The sequence below is a fragment of the Cryptomeria japonica genome, unplaced genomic scaffold (assembly GCF_030272615.1).
Source record: "Cryptomeria japonica unplaced genomic scaffold, Sugi_1.0 HiC_scaffold_17, whole genome shotgun sequence".
Classification (NCBI taxonomy): Eukaryota; Viridiplantae; Streptophyta; class Pinopsida; order Cupressales; family Cupressaceae; genus Cryptomeria; species Cryptomeria japonica.
In genome coordinates this window covers 1609324-1636038 of record NW_026728839.1, presented here as the reverse complement: position 1 = coordinate 1636038, position 26715 = coordinate 1609324, and the positions used below count along the sequence as shown (strand labels likewise).

Sequence of the window (26715 nt, the reverse complement as noted above, 5' to 3'; positions counted from 1 at the left end):
TGTCCTATGACCCCTTAGGACATCATATGGTGTCATTATGTGTCTTATGTTGTCCTATGACCCCTGAGGACACCATATGGTGTCGTTAGGGGTCGTATGGTGTCCTAAGTGAGAGGGAGGAAGGGATGGAAGGAGAGTACAAGAGACTAGAGAGAGAGAGGTGCGAAGAGAGGGAGAGAGGGAGAAAGAGAGGTAATGAGAAAGGGAGAGAGGGAGAGAATAAGAGAGAGATACACCTGAGAGAAGGGGAGAGTGAGATAGAGAGAGGATGAGAGGGAGAGACTTCAGAGATAAAGAATGGGAGAGAGAGAGGGGGGGGAGGTAGGGAGAGAGTGGGAAAGAGATACACTTGATAGAGGAGAGTGAGATAGAGAGATAGAGGAAGAGAGGGAGAGAGACTTAAGAGAGAAAGAATGGGAGAGAGAGAGGGAGAGAGAAGATTGATGGAACATTGTTTAGGCACCTCTCTATATGCCCCTGTATGTATGTCTCCCCTCTCTCTCCCATCTAGGTATAGGGTATAGGATACAAGATTGATGGAACATTGTTTAGGGTAGATAGGGTTGAGGGTAGCATGATGGATCATGGTATTTAGTTTGGTTGGCTATAATTCTCTTTTCAAATGCTGAGTCCTACTCGGCAAACAAAACACTTTTCATGAAGCCTCACCAATCAAGAAAAGCACACCATGATCCTAATATAATTTATAAATGGTGTCTACAGATATCAGGTTGAGGGAGAGACTGTATACTTACTTGCAAGTTTCCACCGAATTTTGTCCCCAAATTTTGTTGCCGACCTTGACTCACAAATTTCCGTCCTCGAATGAGAATTTGGAGATGAAAATAGGGTCATCACTTATGAAATTTTTAAGTTGCGTTGGCGATCACTTATGAAATTTTTAAGTTGCGTTGTCGATCACTTGTGAAATTTTTAAGTTGCATTGTCGATCACTTACGAAAGGTCTATGCCGGCTATAACATGGCATGTTATGCGCCTTCGCTGATTCGTGGCTTGTGTGGTGGGCATTTTCTTTGGCCTCGTCAAACCGCGAAAGCGTCTAACATAGCATGTTATGCACCTTCGCTGATTCGCGGACTGCATGTCCGCCTTTTTCTTTCACCTTGCAAAATGACGAATTAGACTAACATGGCATGTTATGCGTCTTCATTAATTCGTGGACGGCCTGGCCAACATTTTGTTTTGTCTCACGAAACGACGAATTAGACTAACATGGCATATTATGTGCCTTTGCTATTTCGCGGACCACATGGCCAGTATTTTCTTTGGCCTCATGAAACGGCGAAAGTGACTAACATGGCGTCTTATGCTGCTTCACTAATTCATAGGCTGCGTGGCCACCTTTTTCTATGGCCTCACGAAACGGCGAAAGCGACTAACATGGTGTGTTATGTGGCTTCCCTGATTCGCACGCTGTGTGGCCACCATTTTCTTACACCTCACGAAACGACAAAAGCGACTAACACGCCATGTTAGTCTAATTCACCAATTCGCGGACTGTGTGGGCACCATTTCCTTTTGGCCCATGAAATGACGAATTCAACTAACATGGCATGTTAGCCGCTTTCGCTAATTCGCGGACTGCATGGCCGCCATTTCTTTTTGCCCCACGAAACGAAAAATTCGACTAACATTGAGTGTTAGTCGCTTTCGCTGATTCATGCACTACCTGGCCGCCATTTCTTTTTGCCTCGCAAAAAGGGCCATTTCATTTTTGAAAGTCGTGCCCTATTTTTCCCACCGATATGTCGTATGAACGCAGTTTCTTAAATCGTCGATGGTTTTATTTTATTTTATGGCTTTTTTTTTAAGCTCGTGTCCTCTTTTTCCCGCCGGTATGCCGTCCGAACACGTTTTCTTCAGTCGTTGGTGATTGTTTTTTTTCTATCTTTTAATGTGCGTGTTATGTACAAAATACCGCCGCTAACCACTAAACGAGTCGTGACCGTCCTCCAGCATGTCCACGTAATTTCGCGTGGGGCCTGACGATTGAAATCGGTGAGTCCACGATAACTCCCATGTCAATATTGTGGGTTCGGCCGCTACGACAAATTGGCATGGTATGCATGTCTTGAACATGTATGTTGATGCATGTCGTTGGTATGACAGGGCACTTTTGGAGCCAGAATAGACGCATCCGTCTCGATAGTGGTAAAGAAAGGGCACGTTTACCGACCGGACACATGCATTTTTTGTTGCAAACCATATACGAAGGACTAGAGCCATAGGGAGGCTATTTGGTGTTGTTTAAAGGCCCCATTTGAAAATTGAAACAATTAATGAAAATAGCTGTCATTGATTTTAAATTAGCCTTCAACGATGCTTGTATTATTTCTATTAAATGCAATAACCATGCACCGCAAATCATGGAGGCAAGAGGAAAAACCGACTGCAGGAAATGACGGAAAAAACAATGCAAAGAAAACAGTGAAAGCGATCGACGGTTCCATTTTTTCCAATCTTCCTGTTAACCCTCGATGTGCTTTCAAAGTTCATCCATTTCACATAAAGACGTGCCTTTGACATAATTTAAAATTTTAAAAATTTTATTTTTTTTAAATTTCTTATTACAAACAAATAAGAAATATGAATTAATGTCTTTGAATATTATCAAATTTTTTGGGTTCAAATATATCTAACAATAAAAGTCTCTAACTCCAAAATTTTATTAATCAAGATTTCATTGCTTCTGTCCTCGTAAATCCCGTAATCTCTCTTCCCAATAAATCTACTATTAAATAATTGCTAAAAATAAATTATAAATACGTACACTTGATTTGACCAATGACCACATAACTTTACAATGAGGAAGGCCCCCAAGACATTAAAACCCTTAAAAACTCATATAATATTGAACTGTTAAATAATTGCTCAAAAAACTATAAATACATACATTAAAGTAGGAAATGTGAGGATGGTGATTGTTGTTGACGTAAAAGAAAAATATTGCTAGCCTTTTAAGACCACCATTACTGTCTTCTAGGCAGTTGCACTGTAGTGGTTCAGGGCTGGTACTTTGCAGCTCTGGTTGGTGTTCATTTTTTATTCCTCTGTCATCTACTTTGTATCAAATGTCAAAACAAATTAGTTGGGAAAAGTCCAAGCAATATTAGTAGTCTATTGATAACAGACATCAAGTTTTCATAATCTATGAGATATTGTTCTTGGTTGTTTCCTGATTCGATTGTGTATGAGTTTTTGCATCGACGTTTCGAATCACACTCCGTTGATCCATCATCATCTTTTCTATTCTGCATGCTCTCTTTCATTCTGATTATGGATCATAGAGTATGATCCGAAACGTTGATGCAAAAACTCATACACAATTGAATTCAGAAACAACCAAGAACAAAGTCTACTGATTTCAATGAGTTGCCAGAAAACATTTGTGTTTGCAGACAATGCATTGTTTTTCATTAAGGTCCAAACAATATTGAAAAAAAAATTTAAATACAAGTACACATCATGAGAGGATTTAATACGCAATATAAAAGGACTAACATTGTCTCAATTTCTTGCCTTGAATACTCCAGCTCTGTTAGAGTCCTTCAAAGCTACAGCTGAGGAGATCGTTCTTAAATGAACATTACATTCTTTCCATCCTTCCAACTCAAATATTCCAGATTTGAGAGCTTGTCAATGGTATCAGGTAGGTTATTTAACTTTACACACCCTTCCAAGTCCAAATGTTGCAATTGTGACAGGTTCCCAACGGTATCGGGGAGGTTGTTTAAGTTTCTACATCCCCTCAAATTCAAGTGCTTCAGCTGTGATAGTTTGCCAATGTTATTAGGTAGGTCCTCTAACTTTACACACCCTTCCAAGTCCCAGTGTTGCAGCTGTGACAGGTTGCCAACGGTATCGGGGAGGCTATTTATATTTCTACATCCCCTCAATTCTAAATGCTGCAGTTTTATAATAGGAAGTGAAAATAGGGACGAGATAGAATGGTTGTCATTGCCGTGGCAGGAGTTTAGTTGCACAATCTTCAATTGCCAAATGTTATCTTCAAGTCTGGAGTCCCTTGGTTGTTTTATTGCTCTATCCATCCCAATAGAAAAGCTACAATTTTCCAGCCTCAACCATATCAAACTTGGAGGAAGCAGGGCTAGTGTGTCTTCTGTCATGCCTTTGATGAGCAAATTCTGCAAATGAAGATAGCGAAGACCAGGTCTGCAGAGCAGATCAAGCCTTTGTGGATTACCTCCATTGATTCGAAGGTGAGAGAGATTGTTGTTGTATGCAGTGCTTAAATGGGCAGCCTCCCAGAGTCGGATACCATCCTTTTCTTCTTCAGCAATGTTTCGCCCCATATCTCGCAAAAGGTCATGCATATCAAATACACCTTGGTTGTCAATCTTTATTAGTAACTTATCTGAAAGATTGCATAGAGCAGAGTCTACCTTCTTATACAAGGATTTCCAGAAAAGGGTGGGATTTTTATGGCATTCTCCAATGAAAAAGCAAGCAATGTCAACAAATATTTCTTTTTCATCATTACTAAGAGAATTATAACTGATGTAGAGTACTCTGCGAATGTCTAGGTCGCCAGTAATGTCATTAAGTGCTGCTTCAGTCCAGCAACCTAGGTTATTCTGCTTATGAGATAAATAAGATCCCATTATTTCCAATGAAAGAGGATGCCCCTTACAAGCTTCCACTATTTTTTCGGACAGATCTTCGTACCCGGGACTTGGAGATTTTGTGCGAAAAGCATAATTACTAAACAATTCGAGACCTTCATTTCTGTCCAATCCCCTCATCTCGTAGATGCAATTCTTTGAGACCCCAGCAACATCGAGAACATGTTTGTTTCTGGAAGTTATAATAACTCTGCTGCGAGGGTCAACTCGTTCCAGCCAATTCCCAGCGAGAGCTTTCAATTGTACAACAGCATCCCATTGCCCATCAGGATCCACATCATCTAAGATAAGCAGCACATGTTTTCCTCCCAAACGATCCATGAACAAAGACTCGCCATGATCAACACTACACACTTTATCTTCATAATTGGTCAAATCTTTAAGAATTTGTCTCTGCAACTTCGGAAGGCCTTTGTGGTCTGCAGCATTCACGCGGACATTTAATACAAAGGAAGCGACCTCAAAATCAGGATAAATTTGATTGTACACAGCCTTAGCAATCGCGGTCTTGCCAAAACCACCAAGTCCCCATATTCCAACTTTGACCACCTCATGCATTGAATTGAGATTTAATTTATGAATGAGAGCATTTTTTACTCTTTCCATTCCCACTGGATGCTTGGGAAGCGGTAACGGCGTTCTGCCGAATGTCCTATTAAGGTCATTCACAACCATCTTTACTAGCTGAGCTTCGTCGCTGCAACAGCCAGAGTAATTCATTAGAAATTGCAAAAGTTAGGCAAACAAAACTCAGACAGAAAAACTGAAAAGTTGAACATTCTTTTGCATAAGTCACATGAAAGATTTTGATGTTGTTAGATATAATTTACATTTCAGAGTTATTTAGATCACTATTTCATCAGTTTGGAATTTTAATTTACTCATAAAAAATAATAGTACAATAGTTCGCTTTTAATAAATCTGGAAGGGCTTGGGGATTACGAAGAAAAGGGTAGAAATGGCAGAATACTATCATCACTTAAAGAGGGGTAAAAATTTATTCAAAGCAAGAAGGCATACAAAGCAAGGGCATCAAACAGTCCTATTAAGATCATTTAAGAGATCTAATTGTTGAGACAAATCTAAAGATAATTGACCCTTATCCACAATATTCTAGATATGCATGTGATCAGAAGCCCATTTGGCCAGACAATCCGCAACTCCATTCCACTCTCGAAGAATATGAATGAAAGAAACCAAACCCAGAAAAGCACACAAATCAAGAATTTGGTTAACAACTAGAGCTAACCGCCAACTAATATCCTCTGAATGTTGCCAAGACAACAAGTGCACCACCACCTACGAATTTGATTCACAAATGACCTTGTGCTAGCCAAAAGCACAAGTATGCTCCACAGCATATAAAATAGTGCGAGTCTCCATCAAATTATGAGTATGATGACCTTTATAAACAAAAAAAGAAACTGAACAGTACCCAAGCTATCTTTACTAACTCCACCAATTCCAGCAAGACTGAAATTTTCTCGAGAAGACTTGTCCCTTTTGATTTTCAAAACACCTTGCGGAGGAGGGCTCCACCTCCCCACCCTATTGATCTTCTGAAGAGGGTGTTTGCATCTTTTTCTCATAATCTAGCTATGCAGAGGAGGAAGATGGAGACGGTTATAGAAACTAACCTCGCCCGGATCCATAGCCTCCATCAAGCCACATTTTGCTGAAACAATTTCTCCCAAGGAGTGGAGAATTTTCCATCACAAGTGGTGAACTCCCAACAATACACCCTGAAATATTCGATGATTCCTCTCCAACTAGATATGTCAGATAATAAAGGAAGGGCCAAGAGTCCAAGCAACTTGAAGAAAAGAAGTTTTGACAGGGGCATTGCCCCATCGAGCAAAAAACTCAGCCAAAGAAGAAACATGCCAACAAGTTTGATTCCACACATCCCACCAAAGGTGCCAAATATGTCGCGTAAAGGAGCATTGGATAAAGAGATAAGAGACACTCTCTTCACAATTATGACATGGAACACACATTGAGGGGTCTTGAAGCCATGTTTGCATAAATTATCCCAAATAAGACACGAGTTGTGGACCAAGCACAGCAAAAAATTGTACTTGGGCCATGAGAACTTGGACCGAACTTGCTTCCACCAAGGAACCTGAATATTCCCAAAAGTCTGCTGCACCAACTCAACATAACTAGCAAAAACAGAAAACTTACAAGACAAATCCCTGCTAGCCCAAGCTAAAACATCATTCCCAACCAAGGTAGGACACTCACAAGATGTCAGAATCTATGCCACCTCTTGCCTATCTGCCTCCAAACCACCTGGAGGCCATTCAAAAGGAAGTTTCTAGCAAAAATGAATTGCCGAACCACAATTATGGACAATCTTACAATGAGAAATAGTATCCCAACCAGTAGCAATAAAAGTATCAACCAACTGAGCCCCCAGTTTTAACATATTCCAGATCATAGAGCCTCTTCCCACCAAAGGAAAGCGGGGAACATCAAACACATTAACATTTTGAAGGTACTTATGGGAGAGGATTCGGGCCCAAAGCTAATTCTGTCTAGAACATCAACGCCAATACAACTTAGCAGCAAGAACTTGCCCATTCAAAATAGCAGAACATAAGCCAAGGCCGCCCTCATTCTTAGGTTTACACACTGTTTCCCACTTAACCAAGCTCCATCTAGCATTTGATAAATTACCACTCCAAAGACATTGTCTAGAAAGGGAATCAAAATTTTGAGAAATCGCCATATTTATAACCAATATTTATGTTAGATGTTTATACACACAACATATCACCCTATCCATTCCTTAACACAACTATCATAATCTTGTTTTCAATCTAGCATAAAAAATTTTAAAAATAAAAAAATAAAAAAATAGTGAACCCCCGCAAACCAACCTACCAAGGCTTTTTATGAAACTATACCAAACCAAACCTCAATAACATAAGCCCTTACATTGTTGTGAGAGCAGAAGCAAGCAAATTACAGGGCCTTGAACCTCCAGTAGAATCACTATCGCCATAATTATGTCTTAATATAGAAATATGTTGCAACTAACATGGAGCTGAGCCAAGTTACACAAGCCCTGACATCCTACCTTTACAAGCCTTACATTTTTCACATGCATTTTCATCATTCTAGGTTACCTCATTATCGTCCATTGAATCCTCATTTTCATTGGTGTTGCAAAGGCAGGTTGACCTATAACCCTTTTAGCTATTTCTTTTATTGCCTTTTGAAAACATTCTTGTTGCCTCTTTGTTGCATGCAAATGCTCAGAGACAGTTTAAGTATACTTTTTGATGCTCGACATCTAGTTGCATTGAGGCTGGGGTCTCATGGAGGGGGGCTTTCTATAAAATAGATCTGGAGCTGCTGAGAATTTTTAGGAATAATTTACAATTGGCAGTCTCATGAATTTTGTACTGCATTTCAGCTTAAAAAGTGAAATTCTTAAATCTAAGGATGTTGGCAGTCTCATCTTTAGTTTAAACTCTTAAATTTAAGCAAGCTAGTTATAAATAAATTTAGTTTTACTTCTAAAATTCTAATGATTGACAAGGGATAAAATATTCCTAACCTAGTGGGGCAATTTCTAGCCCCACCCCATTTTCACCTACTTAAAATTACACGTCTTAAAAGTAGGGGCTCCTATTTTTTGGGAAAATGTTCCAAATAATCCTGTAGCAAAAAAATAATTTGTTCATGGGACCACCTCTTCCTTAAAAATAGAGCTTAAGCCGCCCCCTCAATGGGACCCTAAGTTTGAACAACCTCAAAAAAGTTCTTTTGTCCTCTTTTGTCCTCTAATATGCCTTGGATCAATAGGTTTAACATGGTAGGCCTAATGCCACACATGGTGTACCATTGTGTGTGTATATACACTCTTTTGCATTTCTTGTTTTAATCTTCTCTCATTTCTTTTTCCTTTTCTTTTTTTTTTTAAATTTTTATATTTGTATTTTTTGTCCTTTTCTTTCCTTGATAGTCGTGCAACCCTCCACCCTTCCCTCTCCTTTTTAATCTCGACTCTGCAATTTATCCTAATTGTAGATCATGGAGTGTGATCTGAAACGTTGATGCAAATAAAACACACGCAATTGAACCAGAAGCATATCACAATAGAAATAGAAATATTATTTATCATTTTAACACTAAATTATTATTTTATAAAAAAGTTAATTAAAAAATTTCAAAATTTATAAAAGTTAAGTTTACATATATTTTTTTGTCATAGATCTGGATTAGGTACAAGGGCTTGAAAAAGAAAAGAAAAAAAAAGTGATTAAGATCAAATTCTACTAACTATTAAGTTCATCAAATTCAACATGTAATACCTATTTTCCTCAAACAATTGGAATATCCAATTTGTTGAACCTCCTACTCCGAAGAAGAGGGAGCACCTTTTTACCAACCAATCAAAGGAGTCAGAATTTAATTGTATTTTGATTTTTCATTTAAATAATAAATGTAAAATTATTATTCTGTCAAGTGCAAATTGATCCGTACTTAGACAAATTTCCAATCAAAAAGACTCAATGCATAGATGATGGAACTATTCCTAATTACCTTCGTCTAAGTATACACCATTGTACACCTAAATACCCATACCAGCAAAAACACCACCAATAAACCACTATACATTGGATTCTATGAAAAAGAAAGCATAATCAAAAAGCAAAATGGCCTAGCAGCTGACAAATAGCAGTATATTTTTGTGGGCTGCATAAACATTGCCATCAAAAGACACTAGGAAAAAAATACAACAAATACACTAATCCAAAGTCATATAAGCAAGAAAATGGGGGGAAGAGGCAACAAATGCAAGCCCCAAAAACACATTTACCTCCTTAGAGAGGAAGTGCATCCTTAGACATGACATCACAAAAATAGCTTTGACATCATTTAAATTAGCTTCAATAGGTAGATTTGCCCTAGGCTCTAAATAGTCTCCTATACATTGATGTTGAATTCTACAAATGGTACACATTAGTTTGTAAAAGTGATCCAAATTGTAGTTGTAGAGCAGCTCAGCTTAGCTTTTGAATCCTCCAATTTCATCATGAGATCGTCGTCCCCACAAACCTCAAAAGCATGGATGCACACTCCTAGGATTAGATTATGTAAAAGACTTTCCGCCTTTCAAAGAAACTAATTTGGATCAAGTAGAAGCTTAGACAATGCCTCTATGATGCCCACACTAGGAGCCATGCACGTGTCCTTTGCCACCTCACAAATGGTGAAAGCTGCAATCACAAGTTTGGGTTGGAGATCTCCTTGTCCAAGTAATCTGAGAAGTTGTTAGTTACGTCCTTGCCCCTTGCTTAGTCCCTCCTCATCTTGCCATCTATACTGCTCTTCCCTTTATCTTCCCTTTATCCTCCATATTGTTGGAAGTGAATTCCAATGGACTCCTTCCTTTTGCCACCAAAACTCTTGGCTATTCAACTTCTCCTTGCAAGCTCTTTAAGAGCTGATTGTAATTCATTTGTAGAAGTTAATTTTCTAGAGTTGATTGCAGTTGTGTATATGTGTAAACTAGATTGGTTATTAATCTGTGATTCCCCTGCTTCAAGTGTGGATGCAGGCAATTGGTGAACCATAATAAATCTATGTGTCTCATTTGTCTGTGTTGTGTGTTTTTAATTATGTTTATCTGTTGTTTAAATTCGTTTCTTCATCTTAACAATTGGTATCAAAGCAAGGTTAGATCACTGTAAAGATTTTGGTGGTTGAAATTCTAGAATCATGGAAGAAGCGAAGATAGAGAAGTTCTCTAGTTAAAGCTTCGGGTTATGGAAGGTGCAAATGGAGTCTTTGCTGATAGAGCAAGACCTTGCACTTGCGCTTGAAGGGAAAGCAAAGAAACCAGCTGGGATGGTTGATGAAGAATGGGAAAAATTGGACAAGAAGGCAAGTTTCATGTAGATAAAATTCATACCGACATGAATCCAATTGATGTGCTCACTAAAGTGGTTAAGTGGGAGAAGTTCAATTTCTGCCGAGCTTCTCTCAGCCTTTCCAATAACTAATAGCAGGACTGAGTGGGGGAATCTACTTGTTGCAGCAGTTCGTTGGCCTTCTGTGGGAGATTGTTGGAAGTGAAGTCCAATGGACTCCTTCCTTTTGCCGCCAAAACTCTTGACTATTCAACTTCTCCTTGCAAGCTCTTTAAGAGCTGATTGTAATTCATTTGTAGAAGTTAATTTTCTGGAGTTGATTGCAGTTGTTTATATGTGCAAACCAGATTGGTTATTAATCTATGATTCCCCTGCTTCAAGTGTGGATGTAGGCAATTGTCGAACCACAATAAATCTGTGTGTCTCATTTGTCTATGTTGTGTGTTTTTAATTCTGTTTATCTGCTGTTTAAATTCGTTTCTTCATCCTAACACATACTTTTCTATTTACCCATTACCCTGGCCATGCAGACCATTAGTAAGATTATGGGAAACCAGAGCTGAAACCCCCACCAAAATGCTTTCTTCATCAAAGCCAAAATAAAGTTCTCTCAAGATTACCATCTGCCACCTTTGGAACAACTGTCACAGTACCATCGTTTGCCTACCATACTACTACTTCCCCCTTATCAAGCCAAAATATCTTGTAAACCTCACCTCGTGGAAATCAAATCTCCAATCTCTCAAGCTCTCATATTTGCCACACTCTTGATTGACCCCTATATTCACCGCCCCAGTTGTCATCTTATTCCATTGTTATTTGATGTGAACAAAGCTGATATTCTCAAATTTGCTAAATTTCCGATTTTCCAAACCGTGATACTAATAGAACTTTCTTTTAAAAATAGTTAAGTTTGAAAGCATTCCTTGAGGAGCATCAAGCTTTCAATTCAGCTAGTTTATACATGGTTAAAATGATTCTAGACTAGATGATTTGATAACAAGAAGACATTTTTTTAAGAAATATATTTATATTTCTTACTTAGAAATTAATATTCTTCTATTAATTACAATTCAAATCCTTTAATAAATCATGTATGAACAATCTTTATACCATTATATTATACAAACATTTATCAAAATAAATCATAAAAGAAGAAACGAGATAGTTAAATTTTCTTTTATAATAAATAATGTATACTATATTAGCAATCGCACTCGTGTCCAATGGGTACATTGAAGAGGTGTGGAAGGTCAATTGGGGAAAATTTTGGTGTAGTTTTGCATACATTTATGTAGTATATGAGGTCAATTGGTAGGCCATTTAGCAAATTATGTTGTTTGTGAGACAAAGGTATCTGTGGAGAAGTGGTAGCTTAATTTGAATCAACTATTAATCTACTTATAGGGATCCAAACACAATTGAAACAAAAACTCTAAATAAGGAAGATAATCAAACCCCATTACCAATAGGCTCATGTTATGTTTGCAATAGGGAGAGGGGGGGTCAAAGAGAGAGGAAGAGTGTGAGAGAGAGAGGTATGGAGGTAGAAATTAGGGATAGAGATGGAGAGGGATATGGAGAAGGGGAGATAAAGAGAGTGAGATGAGAAAGGGAACGATAGAAAGATGAAGAGAGAATAAAGAGAGGGAGAGATATAGGGGTAAGATGGAGAGATAACAAGATAGAGACAAAGAGGGAGATTGAAGAAGAAATATGGAAAGATAGACAGATTAAAAAGATATAGATATAGAGGTTTAGGAAGAGAGAAAGAGGGGGATAGATGAAGATAGAGGGAGAGAGAAAGAGGGCAATAGATAGATAGATAAAAATGGGTAGATGGAGATATAAATATAGTGAGACAGAAAGATAGGGAGATAAAGAGGGAGAGATAAAGAGAAAGAGATAGAGAGGTATAGCGGGGGTGGAGGAGATAAACATATAGGTGATGAGATAGTGTTATATAGAGATAGAGATATAAGGAGACATAGAGAGAGGGGAGAGGAAGACAATGACAAAGGCAGATAAAGAGAAGTGGAGACAAAAAAGAGAGAGGGAGAGAAGATGAGATAGAGAGAAAAGTGGGGAGATAGAGGGAAAGATAAAGAGATAGAGATATAAGAAGACATAGAGAGAGGGGAGAGGAAGACAAAGACAAAGGCAGATAAAGAGAAGTGGAGACAAAAAAAGAGAGAGGGAGAGAAGAGGAGATAGAAAAGTGGGGAGATAGAGGGAAAGATAAAGAGGAAGGTTAAGGAAGAGAGAAATAAATGGAGAGAGAGAGAGAGAGAGAGTTGGGGAAAGTAAGGGAAATAGCTCAATATACAGAGCGACAAAGGGAAAGATAAAAATAGGGAGATAGAGAGGGAGAGATAGAGAAGAAGAAATAGAGACATTTAGAGGGAGTAGGGGAGATAGAGACATATAGATGATGAGATAGAGTGATAGAGCATATAGATGATGAGATAGAGTGATAGAGATATAAGGAGATATAGGAGTGAGGAGAGGGATGCAAAGACAAATACATATATAAAAAAATTAATAGACTTGAATAGGAGCATAGACAAAAAAAAGAGAGAGAAATATAAAGAGGAAGATATATATATATATATATATATATATATATATATAGAGAGAGAGAGAGAGAGAGAGAGAGAGAGAGAGCTCAATACATGGATGGAGGATCAAAGGGAGTGATATGATTGTAGAGATGGAAAGGGATAGGGAAAGTGATGTTGATCTATGAATAATCAAGTTTGATAATTTTATTGATTTGAATGTTTCCTGAATAAAATATATATCAAATATATTTAAACATTAAAAACACTATATATTATTAATAACATGTATAATGTTTTTATATTTTTAACATTTTGTAGACACTTAAAAATAATTATTTTAATTATTTTTAATTCCTCACATAATTAATTAATTAATTATGTTAATTCAAATTCTCCTCAATATTAATTAAATATAATTAATATTGTCACTATGGTATGTGACTGATTTATTTAATAAATCAATCCATTTCTTTATTCTTCTAAAAATTAAATCCTCACAAATCTCCCTCTTAGCTAATTAATTTCAATTAATTAGTTAACCCACATGATTCCTACAAACCATCTTCTTAATTCATCATTAACCTAATAAATTCTTCTAGAAACTCCTTAAACTCACTTAACCTTATTCTTCTAATTTTTAATTCCCTCCACTCATTCTCTCTCCTAGTCAAATCCTCCTACAAATCTTAATCCCACCTAATGCTTCCTCTAATCCCCTTCTTAATGAGTTGCCAGTGACTAATCATCATGATTAGTCACAAAGTCAACCCCTTGTCCCTTCCATCCAACCACTAGCTTTAAATACTCTTTTCCTAGGTGAATGTGAGATTTTCAAGATCTCACATTCTTCTAGGCATCCCCTCTCCCAAAGAAATTTTAATTCCTTCTTATTCCTCCAATCCCTATGCTTATCCCTTTTTGGAGAATTTTTAATTCCTCCTCTCCATTCTCCAAGGAATGTCACATCCCTTGCTCTTCTCAACGCACATTGGGAAGTCTTCCCAATGCACCTTGTTCTTCCCAAGGTACCTTGAGAGTCTTCCCAATGCACCTTGTAGAGTGTGGAGACAAGAAATGCCTTTAAGGCATATCTCTTGGTCTCCACACCCTCTCTTGGACCTTGTGTGAGCTCACAAGCAATCCTAGCCCTTCACCTTGAATCCATCTTAGCCATCCATTCTTCCTCTCCTCTTCTTATGAATTGAGGACTCCATCCCTTCATTGATCATCTCCAAGTTTAATAATCTTATGCTGCCTATTTGAGTTCAAAAAAGTCATCAAAGCATCCAAACTATAGCCAAATCCATACTCATCCATCACTTAGTCATTTATCCATCCATCTCATCCTCCCATCAATCATATTGTGCACATTTGGAGAGCCATCCACATCAAGCAAGCAAGAGGAGCCCATCCAATCAAGTTGAAGAGAGAGGCGCTATTCAACTTCACCAAAGGCTCAATCCGAGGGAGAGGTAAGGTTGCAAGGTATATGCATCTTATTCATGTCTTTGTGGTTTTATGCATGTTTCATGTTTTAACATCTTTTAATGTTCTACTTGTGCACTAATCACTTGAATTCACCTTGCTAATCATTTTCTCCTCTTCACATTGTTTTTTAGTTTATTAAATAATACATAATATACTATAGTATTATGTATAATAATTAATATAATTATTAAAAATTTTAAGTAATGTTATAATATAAATTGTAAGAATTATACAATTGAGTTTTTTAATCTTATATTGTTTAGATTTTATTTAAGATAATATATTATGTAAAATATATAGAAATTATGTATATTAAGTACATCTTATGTTTTATGAAATTATCTTATGACAACTGTCCTCATCCTGCTAAGGATGTGTAACCCCTCGCCATTGTTCGCCATGAAGTGCATCTCGTGGAATGTAAGAGGGCTGGAAGCCCCTGACAGAAAATATGTTGTCAAACGCTTCCTGGATTCTCATAAGGATATTGATCTATTAATGTTGCAAGAATTAAAATCTATAAACTTCACTCTTGAAGCAAACCTAAACTACATTTGGAAAAACTCTATAAAAATTTGCTCAAAGCACTGCAAAGGCAGGGGCGGTGTTGGGCTACTTATTAACTCTAGATTAGGCAATCAAGTCATTGATAAAGGTTGCTCCCCTTGCAACAGGGCTATCTGGGTCACCCTTAGCATTGACAATACCCTCTTTGGAGTCTATTCCATATATGCTCTGAATGACTATAAAGGCAGAATCACTTTATGGGAATGGCTCACTTCCTTACCGGACATCCCATGGATCCTAGGAGGGGACTTTAACATGGTTGAGGATAGTGAAGATAAATTGGGGGGCAACCCCTTTGAGTGGAAAGGCCCGGAGAAATCTTCTTGGGATAGAATGAAAGCCTCTAAAAATCTTCTTGACCCTTTGCTTGGGAATAAGGCTGAATCCAAAGGTCTTTGGAACACATGGTGCAATTTCCAAAAAGGTGGGCACAGGATTTACTGCCGGCTTGACCGCTTTTATGCTGCAAAAGATACCTTCTCCTTTGCCCCCTCTGACCATTGCAACCCTGTGGTTGTCTGCCTTCACCCTTTCTGACCATCATCCCATCTCTATTGATATTAGACTTGCTGGCTCCCCCCCTGCTGCCAAGAACAGGAAATTCATCCTTAACTGTGATTTGCTACATGACTCTGACACCCTCATGGCGATTAAGCTCATCAGCCTTTTTACTAAATCCATTTATCAATCGGCCTCCCAGGTTGACATTTGGAACCTTAATGTTAGTTCCTGGCAAAAGCTCCTTCAAACTATTGGACAACAAAGGGCCAAGGACTATAGATTTGAAGAAAAATCTCTCATCTCGGAGCTGACCCGACTGGAAAACGACCTCCAATCTAATCCCTCCTGCCCATCTCTAGCCACCCTGGTATCCCATGCCAGAACTGCTCTCCCCTCCCATCAACATATCAAGATCAAAGGTGCTAAGATCAGAGCCCGCGCCCATTGGCTACAACAGGGGGACAAAGGCTCCAAATTCTTCTTTAATCTTCTAAAGATTAAACATGCGAGAGAAAGGATTGGTAGGCTTATCATTAATGGGGCTGAAGTTACGAACCCTGAGGATATTATGGGGGCATTTGCCCACTTCTACCAAGCCCTCTTCACCTCTGAGGACTCTGCTTTAGCTAGAGAGAACAGGGCTAAGTGTAGAACTATCATCCCTAATATGATCTCTGAAGAAGAATCCACCCGGCTTAAGTGCCCTCTTACCCTTGAGGATATTCAATCTGCTATCAACTCCCTCCTCCCCGACAAGGCCCCGGGGCCTGACGGGCTCCCCATCGAGTTCTACAAGGCTAATAGTGAATGGGTTTCCCGTGATCTGCTAGACCTATACAGAGAGGCTATCTCTAAGGGCTCCCTTGGCTCCTGTATTAATAGGGGCATCATAAAACTTATCCCCAAGGATGGGGGCAAGGCTCTCATTAAAAATTGGTGCCCTATTACTCTCCTCAATGTCTCCTATAAAATATTGGCTAAAATTCTTGCTACTCGGCTGGAAAAACTTCTTCCGAGGTTTATCTGCCCTACACAAACTGGGTTTATCAAGGGAAGATACATCCTTGAGAATCTCATCACTAGCTGGGAAGCCATGGAGTGGGCTAGGTCTTCTAACCAGGATGCTGCCATGTTCCTCCTGGATTATGAGAAGGCCTACGACAGGGTGGAATGGGAGTTTATCATCATGATGCTGGAATCCTTCGGCTTCCCGGGTGAGTTTTGTCAAATTGTGAAAGTTCTCTTGCATGATGCCTCTGCTCAAATCGATATTAATGGATCCCTTTCTCCCCCTATTGTGCTCTCCTGATCCATTAGGCAAGGGTGTCCCCTTGCTCCCTCTCTGTTCGTCATTGCCTCCGATGCCCTCTTTTACCTTCTCAGAGACAGTACTATCTCCCCTAAGGTGGAAGGTATTAGACTCCCCAATAATAATGAGCTCCTAAACATTCGGTTCGCGGATGACACTGCCCTCTTCCTCAACCTTTCCAAGAGTAATTTAGACAATCTTAACTTGAAGGCTTAGTTCTTCAGCTTCATCTCTAGAGCCAAGATCTCCCAGACCAAATCCACCTTCCTTAGCTGGAACACCCAACCTCCTGAATGGTTTGACAGGTCCAATTACCAATGGGGAGGGCCAAACAAAATTGTTCGATACCTTGGTGTTCCCTTCTCTGTCTCCCCGTCTCTCAAAGATATGTGGCTCTGGGTTAAAGGGAAAATCGACAATAAAATCAATAAGTGGAACAATAGGTTCCTTTCTCTGGCTGATAGAATTCAAGTCTGCCAAAAAATCCTCTCTACCTATAGTATCTACTATTCTTCAACCTAGATGTTTAGCAATTACCAGATCCTGGAAATCCAAAAGGGCATCAGGCGTTTTCTCTGGTCTGATGGTAAAGGAAATAGTAAGACCCACTCTGTTAGATGGAATTGGTGCCACACTAAGAAGGAGCTTGGGGGACTTGGCCTCAAAGATCTCAAAACTCAGGGCATTGCCCTGGCGGCTAAATGGATTTTTCATGCCCTTGATGGGCATGAGCCTTGGAAAGTGCTTGTCAGAAGTAACATCGAGAGGGTTGTCCCTCGGAGGGCTAAGTCTTGGAAAGGTCTGCCTCTTACCGACCTGGTGGCTGGTAGCTTCTCTGTGTCCGTCCAGGGGTCATGTGTCTTTAGATCCATATGGAAGGCTTGGGAACATATCAGAAGGTTCTTGGTTAACACCAAGGTCAGCAACGATGGTCATATACATGGTGAAAGATCTCTGTGGTGGAACTTGACCCATCATGGTAAACCCCTGGCTTTGATAAGGGGGTGCTCGGCTAGATCTTGGGACAGCAAGGGGGTTAAATGCCTGGCCGATATTCTTGAACATGGCTCCCTTATCTCATGGGAGGATCTTAGTTCTAGGTTCAATATCCCCCCCACCCAAAAAAGAACGTATAACCTGATCAGGCATTCCTGCACATTGCTCGGCCTCCCGAAGGACTGCGATATCGATTCTCATAGGTTCCTGGCCTTTGGGTGGGCAGATGGCACTCTTCTTACCAAAACCAAAGCCCGTAATATTTACTCTTTCCTGGCTTATGATACTGCTATTATTTCTCATGTGAATCTGATTTGGTACTCTAACTTCTCTGTCTTGCAGTGGAAGAAAAACTTTAACAGGTTGTGGAAGAACGCTATTGATCCCAAAGTTAAGTGCTTTAAATGGCTGCTCACTCTTAACAGGCTCCCTTTAAAGGGGAATTATGACTCGCATGATACCTGTTCTATATGTAAAATGCCTGAAACTGGCAAGCACATCTTCTTTGAGTGCTCCGTTGCTAGGGAAGTATGGCTGATGTTTGGTGTTTCCTCTCCCCAATTGGTTAATGTTATGGAAATTATTTCTGGTTATGTTCAGGGACTGAAAAAAGATGCTAATATTTTCTGGTTTATTTTATCTGCTTACATCCTTTGGTTCATTTGGAAAATTATCTAAATGCTGATAGATTCTGTGGCCAGTCCAGGGCTCTTACTGAGTCTTTTCGAAGACTTATATTTTATAATATTGCCACGCAGGTCTCGGTCGTGCTGAATTTGGAAAGGAACAAACTCAGAAGATTCCTACGGGATGGCCATGCTACCATGTTTGTCTATGAGCTTAAAGGCAGACCAGACTGGAGGCGCAATTTTGATGACCTTTCCTCCTTTGAGCACGCCTTGAGAATGCTGAACAATGATATCAGGGACAATAGGCAGCCGTCTGCTGAGCATTTGGAGATGTTGAGTCAGATCCAGGACCGTAAGAATATCGTTTGGATGGAGGGACCCCAGGGATGGACCGCCTGGGTGGAGCATTATAATAACATTCTCAGCTAGCGCCTTCTATTTTGCTTATCTTCGATGGCTCTTTTTTGCTGTACCTTCCGATACTATTTAGTTTTGATTTTTTGCTGAACTCGGGGTAGGCCCGTGATGGTGCCTGCTGCTCCTCCTTTGCTGTTGAGGCATTGCCTCTGTATTTCTACTCTCTATCTTTAATATAAAAAAAAATACTTAAATATATAATTTTATAATGTATAATAATAAATATAATAACAATATAAATTTGATATGAATTAAATATATGATAAAATAATTAATGACATAATAAAAAATGTAGCAAAACATATTATTTTAAAATAAATTATTTTGAAAAAGAATCTTCTTAGAATAATATTTTATAATATTAATAAATCCACTTTTAAAATCAAATGTAAATATACATGGACAAGAAAGTTATCAAGGTTTTCGATCTAAAGTTATCTTTAATGTCTAAATTAGTGCAAATTTAAAGTAGTGCTTTCCTTGAATAATCTCCAATGTTGATTGATAAAAGAATGGCACAACTCTAAAGATAATTTGGGGAAGCATAGTGGTTATAGCTAACTTCAGTACATTAGATTTCAATGATTTTTTTTGTTGTCTTTGTATGCAACTTAATAGCTTATAGATAAAGTTATGACTTTTGGGACTGTGGGATTAGTTATGTGCACAAAGGTCAAAAAGTACACATTTCAGAGTGTCTCCCAGTACCTATTTAAAGATGTTTCAATATCTGTCCACCACTCAAAATTGTCAATACTTGTGGACAAATATCCCACTAGTTGTGCACAAATGTCCTCGTAGTGGTGCAAATATGGGTCAATTATGGATCAAAAAGCTAAAAGTGATCGTCTATTGGTACATTTGAATCTTATTAATGAACTTTTCATTATCATTTTTTTGGCTTCTTTAAAATTAATAATTGAAAGGTTGAGCGCACAAGAAATAATTAGTTATTGAAATTTGATCCACTAGTGATACTCTTCCCCTATAGAATGGGTTTCAATAAAAGAACACATTTTTGTTTTGACAATTTAAGTGTATGTGAATTAAAGGAGGTGTAAATGCTTTTTATAGATATCTTGGTTTGTTTGTTGGAAATGCCTTTCACCCATGACATGGGTAAATAAATGAGAGGACACCGAAGTAATGTTGCGAGATGGATAAACGAGGAAAGGGGAAAACAGTGACTACTAAATTTAACGACAAGCATCATCTTGCATGCTTCTCATTAGTTTAATTGATCTATCTCACATAAGGGAATGTTTTCGGTGTAACGAGAACAATGATTATACAATTATATTAAACAAGCATAAGAGAAGAAAAGAGATGATTAGGGGCTCAAATCTAGAGGTTAAAAATATTAATGCAATCCTAATAAATGTAAAAATAAATGATAATTAATAAAAAGTGAAGAACAGGGTCAAAGAAAGATTCTAAATATTTTATTTGGACATATACGATTTTTTTTAATATGTACTATTTTTTTGCATTAACACTTCGTGATCTATCATCAGAATAATAAGATATTAATAGAAATTTTAAAAAATGATAATTTTTTTTCAATAAAATCTAATTTGTTTTCAATAATTTTATTATTATTAAAAAAATAAAACATATAAAATCAAGAAAAAAATAGCATCCAACAAATTCTAAATAAATAAACTAAAATGATCCGTAAAGAATCTTATTATATACTTATTATTAAGCCGAGAAGCTTCCTAATAATTCAACTACTATTCATAAATAATTTGTAACTGACAAATTTGGCTTACTTCTTATTAATAATGTTATATTTTATTTAAATGTCAAAAATACTTAGTGGAAGAGTAAAGGGTCTGCTCCCTTAAAGGTTTCTAAGAACCCTATACATTTTAACCCAAAAATAGAAAAGACTGGTGAATAGTATTATGTGTTGGCTATGCACGTGGTTGGGATGAATTCATTACTTTATGAGCCTCCATTCTTGGAGGACAATAATACTATATAATTATATATTAATTTTGGAGGGTTTTGGATTATTTTATATATATTATTAAATAATAATAAGCTAGTTATAAAATTTCTTACATTAAACAATTCAATTCTTATATAAAAAATATTGATTAAAAAAAAGTAAGTAATAAATATCACTTAATTATCTGTAAATTTCAATAATATATTTGAATTTAAATGAAAAATAACATAAAAATAAGTTATGATCTTATTTTCCCTACAATAATATATATTTAAATTAAAACACTATAATTTTTCAATTCAAAATAAAATAAAAATAAAAGCCATACTTAAATAACTATTTGAGTGAAGACACTTGTCATGGGCAACCATAAAATAATAACCAACAAATATCTAGAAGCCAGGAAAAAGGAAGGCTCAGTACTCACCCTTTGTCATCCAAGGTCCATCCTGAGCGTTTGCAGATCTCCAGAAGGGCATCCTTCCACCCATCAATCTCTTCTCGTGGGTATCGAACTTGCGTGGAATATTTTTCAAATGATTGCTTGTAGGGACTGGAGTCATTTAGAGGATATCTAACATGAGTTGGATTCAGATGATAAAAGAGAGGAATGATTAAATCAGGAGTGCTCAACATTGCAGCGGCCTCCTTGAGACACCAAATTGAGCCTGCATAGTCTTTGGAAAATATAGGAATGCATATGGCGCTGCTCTCGATTGCTCTTTCCAAGCTTAACTCAATTATTTCACCCTTTTCCAATTTGTCAGAGTCTATGAAGACATACAGTCCTGCCGCGCAGAGAGCTTGGTAGAGATGAGCAACCAGAGTGTTTCTGACATCTGGTCCCCTGAAACTCAGAAACACATGATACCTCTTATCTCTTCGGAAGGCAAGTCTAGAGGTGGGAGGCTTGTATGGGACAAACTCGTCAGAGGTGGGCATTAAATATCCAGCAGAAGTAGATGCAGATGCCATGAAATTGGATTGCACTGAACGCACAGAAAGAATAGAAGATAGAGAAATGAAAAAAGGGCTTCTTATCGAGCATACGAGGAGAGGGAGAGCAAAGTGTTTTCAAAGAGGAGAGAAAATATAATGGGAAGAAGTGACCAAATGGGTTGATTGCGAGGTGGAGAGCCTGTATTTGCGTACGAAACCGCGTTAAAATGGTGGAGCCCACATCAACTTTGTAAGGTAAGCATGCGGTGTGACTTTGAATCTAATGCAAGTTGCAACGATCACCGTCATGATGGTTTCCCCACGCTCCCTCTAGGAAATTTAAAGCGGGCCCAATGAGCAAAACACGCGAAGCAGTTGTCAGTGAGCTGGAAACACATTTATGTCCCATCACCGACAGAATCCCTCTGCACGTGTTCACACTTCAACCTTACTTAGAGTCTTTAAACGTGAGACGAAATTGCTTTCCAACTCATTTCACTGCAGGAAAGAGTGCAGAAGAATTTGAGAGGTGGAGCCCACTTCTAACTTTGTAAGGGAAAGCACGTGGTGTGAACGAAGAAGGAATCTTATGCAAGTTGCAACCATCACCGTCATGATGGTACCCCAAGGTCCCTCTTGGAAATTTAAAGCGGGCCTGATGGGAATAACACGCGAAGCAGTTGTCAGTGAGCTGGAAACACATTAATGTCCCATCACCGACAAAATCCCTCTGCACGTGTTCACACTTCAACCTTGGGCACTGGCTATGCAGCGGACAAAATGGGCCCCGCATGCCATGCGTTCTCCATGGATGCCCCCATGCCATGACCGCACCACCTTCCCTCCTGCTGCGCGAACGTACATCTACTGCCAGAACTGCCAATCACTGTCCAATCAAACGGTCCAATCAAACCGTGATTGGACCGTACACGTCCGCCACGATCAACCCATCAGCATGCCGATAGTTGTGTTTTTGGATTATTTTATTCAATTGAATTATTTTTTAAGAAATTTGGAAAAAATGTATGTTGATTTCAATAAAAAATAAATATATTAATTCAACATGTTTCTTTTTTAATCGAAATAAATTAATAATGATTGTTGTTAAAAAAAAAATTTCATTTTTGTGAATTTATTTAAATAGGTCTTAATTTTTTTCACTTTATGTTATGACAATTTTAAAATTATAAATTTTATTAGGCAACATGAAAGTTTTTAGTATTTTAACGATTATATATCATTGTTTTCTCCATGTTTATATTTTAATTTTTTTAACATATTTTCTCTATCAATTTATTTTAGACAATATTATTCAACAACTATATTTTTATAAATTAATGATTAATACAAAATTAAATAGAATTTTTTTATAAAATAAAAGTGATGTTATTCATAGAATTAAATTGATGTTTGATACATCAATAAGTTAACTATTTTTTCTCTCATTTATTGTTGCATAAACATTGCACTTATGTTTATGATTGATAATTTAGTTATACTAGATCAAGCTCTAGACAACTTATTTTTGGACTATGATATAAGATAAATAGAAAAATAAGTGAATTCTACATCTTGCCCTACTTATAAAGAATAGAACCAAATACTCATGCTTGTTAATTCGATAGAATAATATAAACACTAATCTCATTTTAATGATGGTGTTTCTTTTCTAAAATGAAGATGGAGTTCCTTAAATAGGACAAGATTCTATTTGGATAAGATATGTATGGACAAGTACTAGTCAAATAAATCAAAATCCCACTAGACACCTATATAGTGTTTTATTGACTTGTTTACTATCAACGGTTCTAGACAAGTTAGTTCATGTCTCTGTTAGTTTTGGTGAATGTTTATAGTTTTGCATTCTCAATCAAGTGATAGTTTTGCATTCTTAATCAAGTGACAATTTCTTTGGTGTACACCTCAAAATCATTAAAATTTTACACAACACATGACATGTTAAATGTCAAAAAATAATTGAAGTATAATGTAAAAATAACATGACCCATTGAAAATTGTATGCTAATGGCATAAAATGAATAAAACTCATAATGGATTTAGCCAATTTCTCACATATACAATAGTAGTCCAACTCAAAAATATAGTATACAAATAATGTCTCTATCTTGAAAAAACAAGCCACTCCATCCAAGATCCAATTTCTGAATAGAGTTACACACTCAATAACTAATCGATTACAATAAAGTATCATACACTATAATGGTTATCCAGGAACGATCCTCCATTATAGTATCATCAATACCTGCACATATAATGAGCTAGTTATAAAATCAATTTACAAGTAAAAGACTCATTATTGATTGAAGTTCAATTCATAATGTTTTTACCATATCTAATTTTTATTACATCCATTAATGTTGTTTCTTGGTTGAGATCAAAAACGGAGTGCAAAGTATGTTGTTCATTATTTTTTTTATCATATAAGGTTGCAATAACATGCTCATTTAATGCATCAACTTAGATACAATTAATATACAAATTGAAGACTCAAAATTGATTGAAGTTCATTTTAAAATTTTCTTACCATCTCTAATTTGCATTACATCCATTATCGTTTGATTAAGATCAACAAAAAATGGTAACGTATGTTCTTTCATTTTTATCTTTTATCATTCAAAGCTACAATAACATGCACATTTGACATGTCAACTTAAAATGACTGACACTTGTTTTTCAATATACTTATTGTTGTCATTTTATGACACCCTTGGTCCATCAATGAGAACCGATCAGAGATATTTTCCATGGACCAGCGCTGCCCAGTTGATCTAGGAGAAAAGTAGTGAAATCATGGTTTGAAGTGTTGCCTTGTCAAAAGTTCCTTGGCCCTCTCTTTCTCTTCTCCGAAACTCCGGAACCCCGAGGTTCCCAGTTTCTATGCCTTAGCCTCTTTCTTTCTTGCTCTGGAACTCCAAGTTTTCGAAGTTCCCTTCCTTCCCTTAGCTTTTCTTCTGTTCTTCAACCTTGGAACTCTGAAACCCCCAGGTTCCCAAGTTCCTTGTCCAACTATGATGACTCTGATCTCCGAACTTCCCCAACTACGGTGACTCCGGTCTCCGAAGTTCCCCAACTACGGTGACCCCGGTCCCCAAAGTTCCCCTTCTCTCTTTAACCCTTTCCCTCTCTATCCTGGAACTCCGAAACCCCAAGGTTCTGAAGTTCCTTTGACCAGTTCCCCGGAACTCCGAAGGTTCTGAAGTTCCTTCCCCTTTTGCCTTCTCTCCCTAGTTCCTCTGGAACCCCGAGGTTCTGAAGTTCCTTGCTCCTTCCCTTGTCTTCTTCACTACGAGAGTCCAAACTTTCGAAGTCTTCGGGCTTCCTTCTGATTGGCGACACTTCCAAATGGCATGATCAACACTCAAGGCTTTAAATGCTCTGATAGTTTTGATGACTTTTGCACTTTTTTTTGTGGAGCCACAAGGGTGCATTAAATATTTTGGCAGGGTTTCCATCAAGGAGGTACGGGGGCCATGCTGGGTGACTTATGTCATGTTTGACTTTGGAAGGTTTGTTAACCCACCTTCCTCAAGATTGCCTTTGGAGGTATGGCTAGGTTGCTTGTATGTACAAGCCAAGTGCATGCACTTCCCTGCACTTCTAGACTGACATGTAGGGGTCATGATCACCCTTGTGACCATTTTCTATATAATGGCTTTTGTTGGTGTAAATAATTATTCATCATGGATATTATTACACTTTACTTAAGTTTACTTAGGATAATGCATTTCATAGTAGTTTGGGTATGAGACACTTGGGTGTTTGTGCCACATTGGGATAGTGTGTGTAGGAGAAATTCCACCTTTTATGGTGTTGATCTTGTTGTTACACTCCACATTCAGTGGGTGATCCACCTCATGTAGACTATTATATTATTTCTCCTACCTACCCACACCTATTTTCTACCTACCCTTGTTTCTTATTGAGCCACATGTCATGTTTGTGTGCTCACATATCCCTAGCCTTGCCTATATAAGCAAGCTCATCTACATTGTATGTAACTATGTAATTGATATTGATCATTTTCTATTGACGAGAATATAGTTTATTCTTGTCCTATATTGTGTCTCTATTTTGTACATTTCATTGAGCTCTTGATCTTGGCAAAATCTCACAGCTTTTAAGCCTCATTGTAAGGGGTTCTCTCCCTGTTGCCTTGAGCTTTCTTATGCTCTTCTCTTCTCTTGAAGACTTGTAATCTTTTGCATTTCTGCAATTGTAAGATTGACTTTTGACCTCGAATTAATTGAAGATCATCATTCTTGCCTTCTTTCAACTTATGCATGTTGTGTATGTGTTCTTACCTCCATTAGAAGTGTATGTTTGTGATTTTCTTTCACATGTATGTTGTGTTAGCTTGTTTTCTGAGTGTGACTTGTGGGAATTCTTCTCCCCTCTTGACACTTAGCAAATTCTAACCTTCATACATGCATTGGGGTCACTCATACAACTGAAGTTGTGCGTCTCCTAGGTGTTTTCAGTTGATTTTCTTGGGTCATTTCGGTAGGGAGAGGAACAATCTCTTCTTGGTGCATCACCTCTTTTTATTTTAAGCAATTCCCTCTTTCTTTTACCTCTGCAAGTTATTAGGATAGACTTAAGAGTAAGTTTTGAAGTGTTGAGTTGGTTCAACACTTGCACCTAGAGTGAGTAGGAAGTCGACCTTCTCCGGAGATTCAACCCCCCTTGCACAACGTCCCACACTTCAGGGTTGTTTCCATGTTTCACAAGGTCATTGAGTTGATAGCTCAGCAAGGGTGCAAGCTTTTGTGATAACACTTACCATA

At 37.8% G+C, this 26715-nt stretch overlaps 1 protein-coding gene across 3 annotated transcripts; it reads right to left on the bottom strand.

Annotated features, from left to right (window-relative positions):
* Positions 1-2845: 2845 nt before the first annotated feature.
* On the bottom strand, positions 2846-22074 carry LOC131075881 (disease resistance protein RUN1). 3 transcript variants are annotated; one of them, XR_009113272.2, is made up of 3 exons: positions 21399-22074; positions 3523-5361; positions 2846-3078 (listed from the first exon to the last, which is right to left on the bottom strand). XR_009113272.2 is itself a non-coding variant. In XM_058012814.2 (2 exons), exons 1-2 carry the CDS (start codon positions 21944-21946, stop codon positions 3597-3599), a joined length of 2313 nt encoding a protein of 770 aa, XP_057868797.1. In that variant the 5' UTR covers positions 21947-22074; the 3' UTR covers positions 3496-3596. The 3 variants fall into 3 exon arrangements, 1 of the variants encoding a protein (XP_057868797.1); XR_009113273.2 differs by having other exon boundaries at positions 3541-5361; XM_058012814.2 differs by lacking the exon at positions 2846-3078 and having other exon boundaries at positions 3496-5361.
* Positions 22075-26715: the final 4641 nt, after the last annotated feature.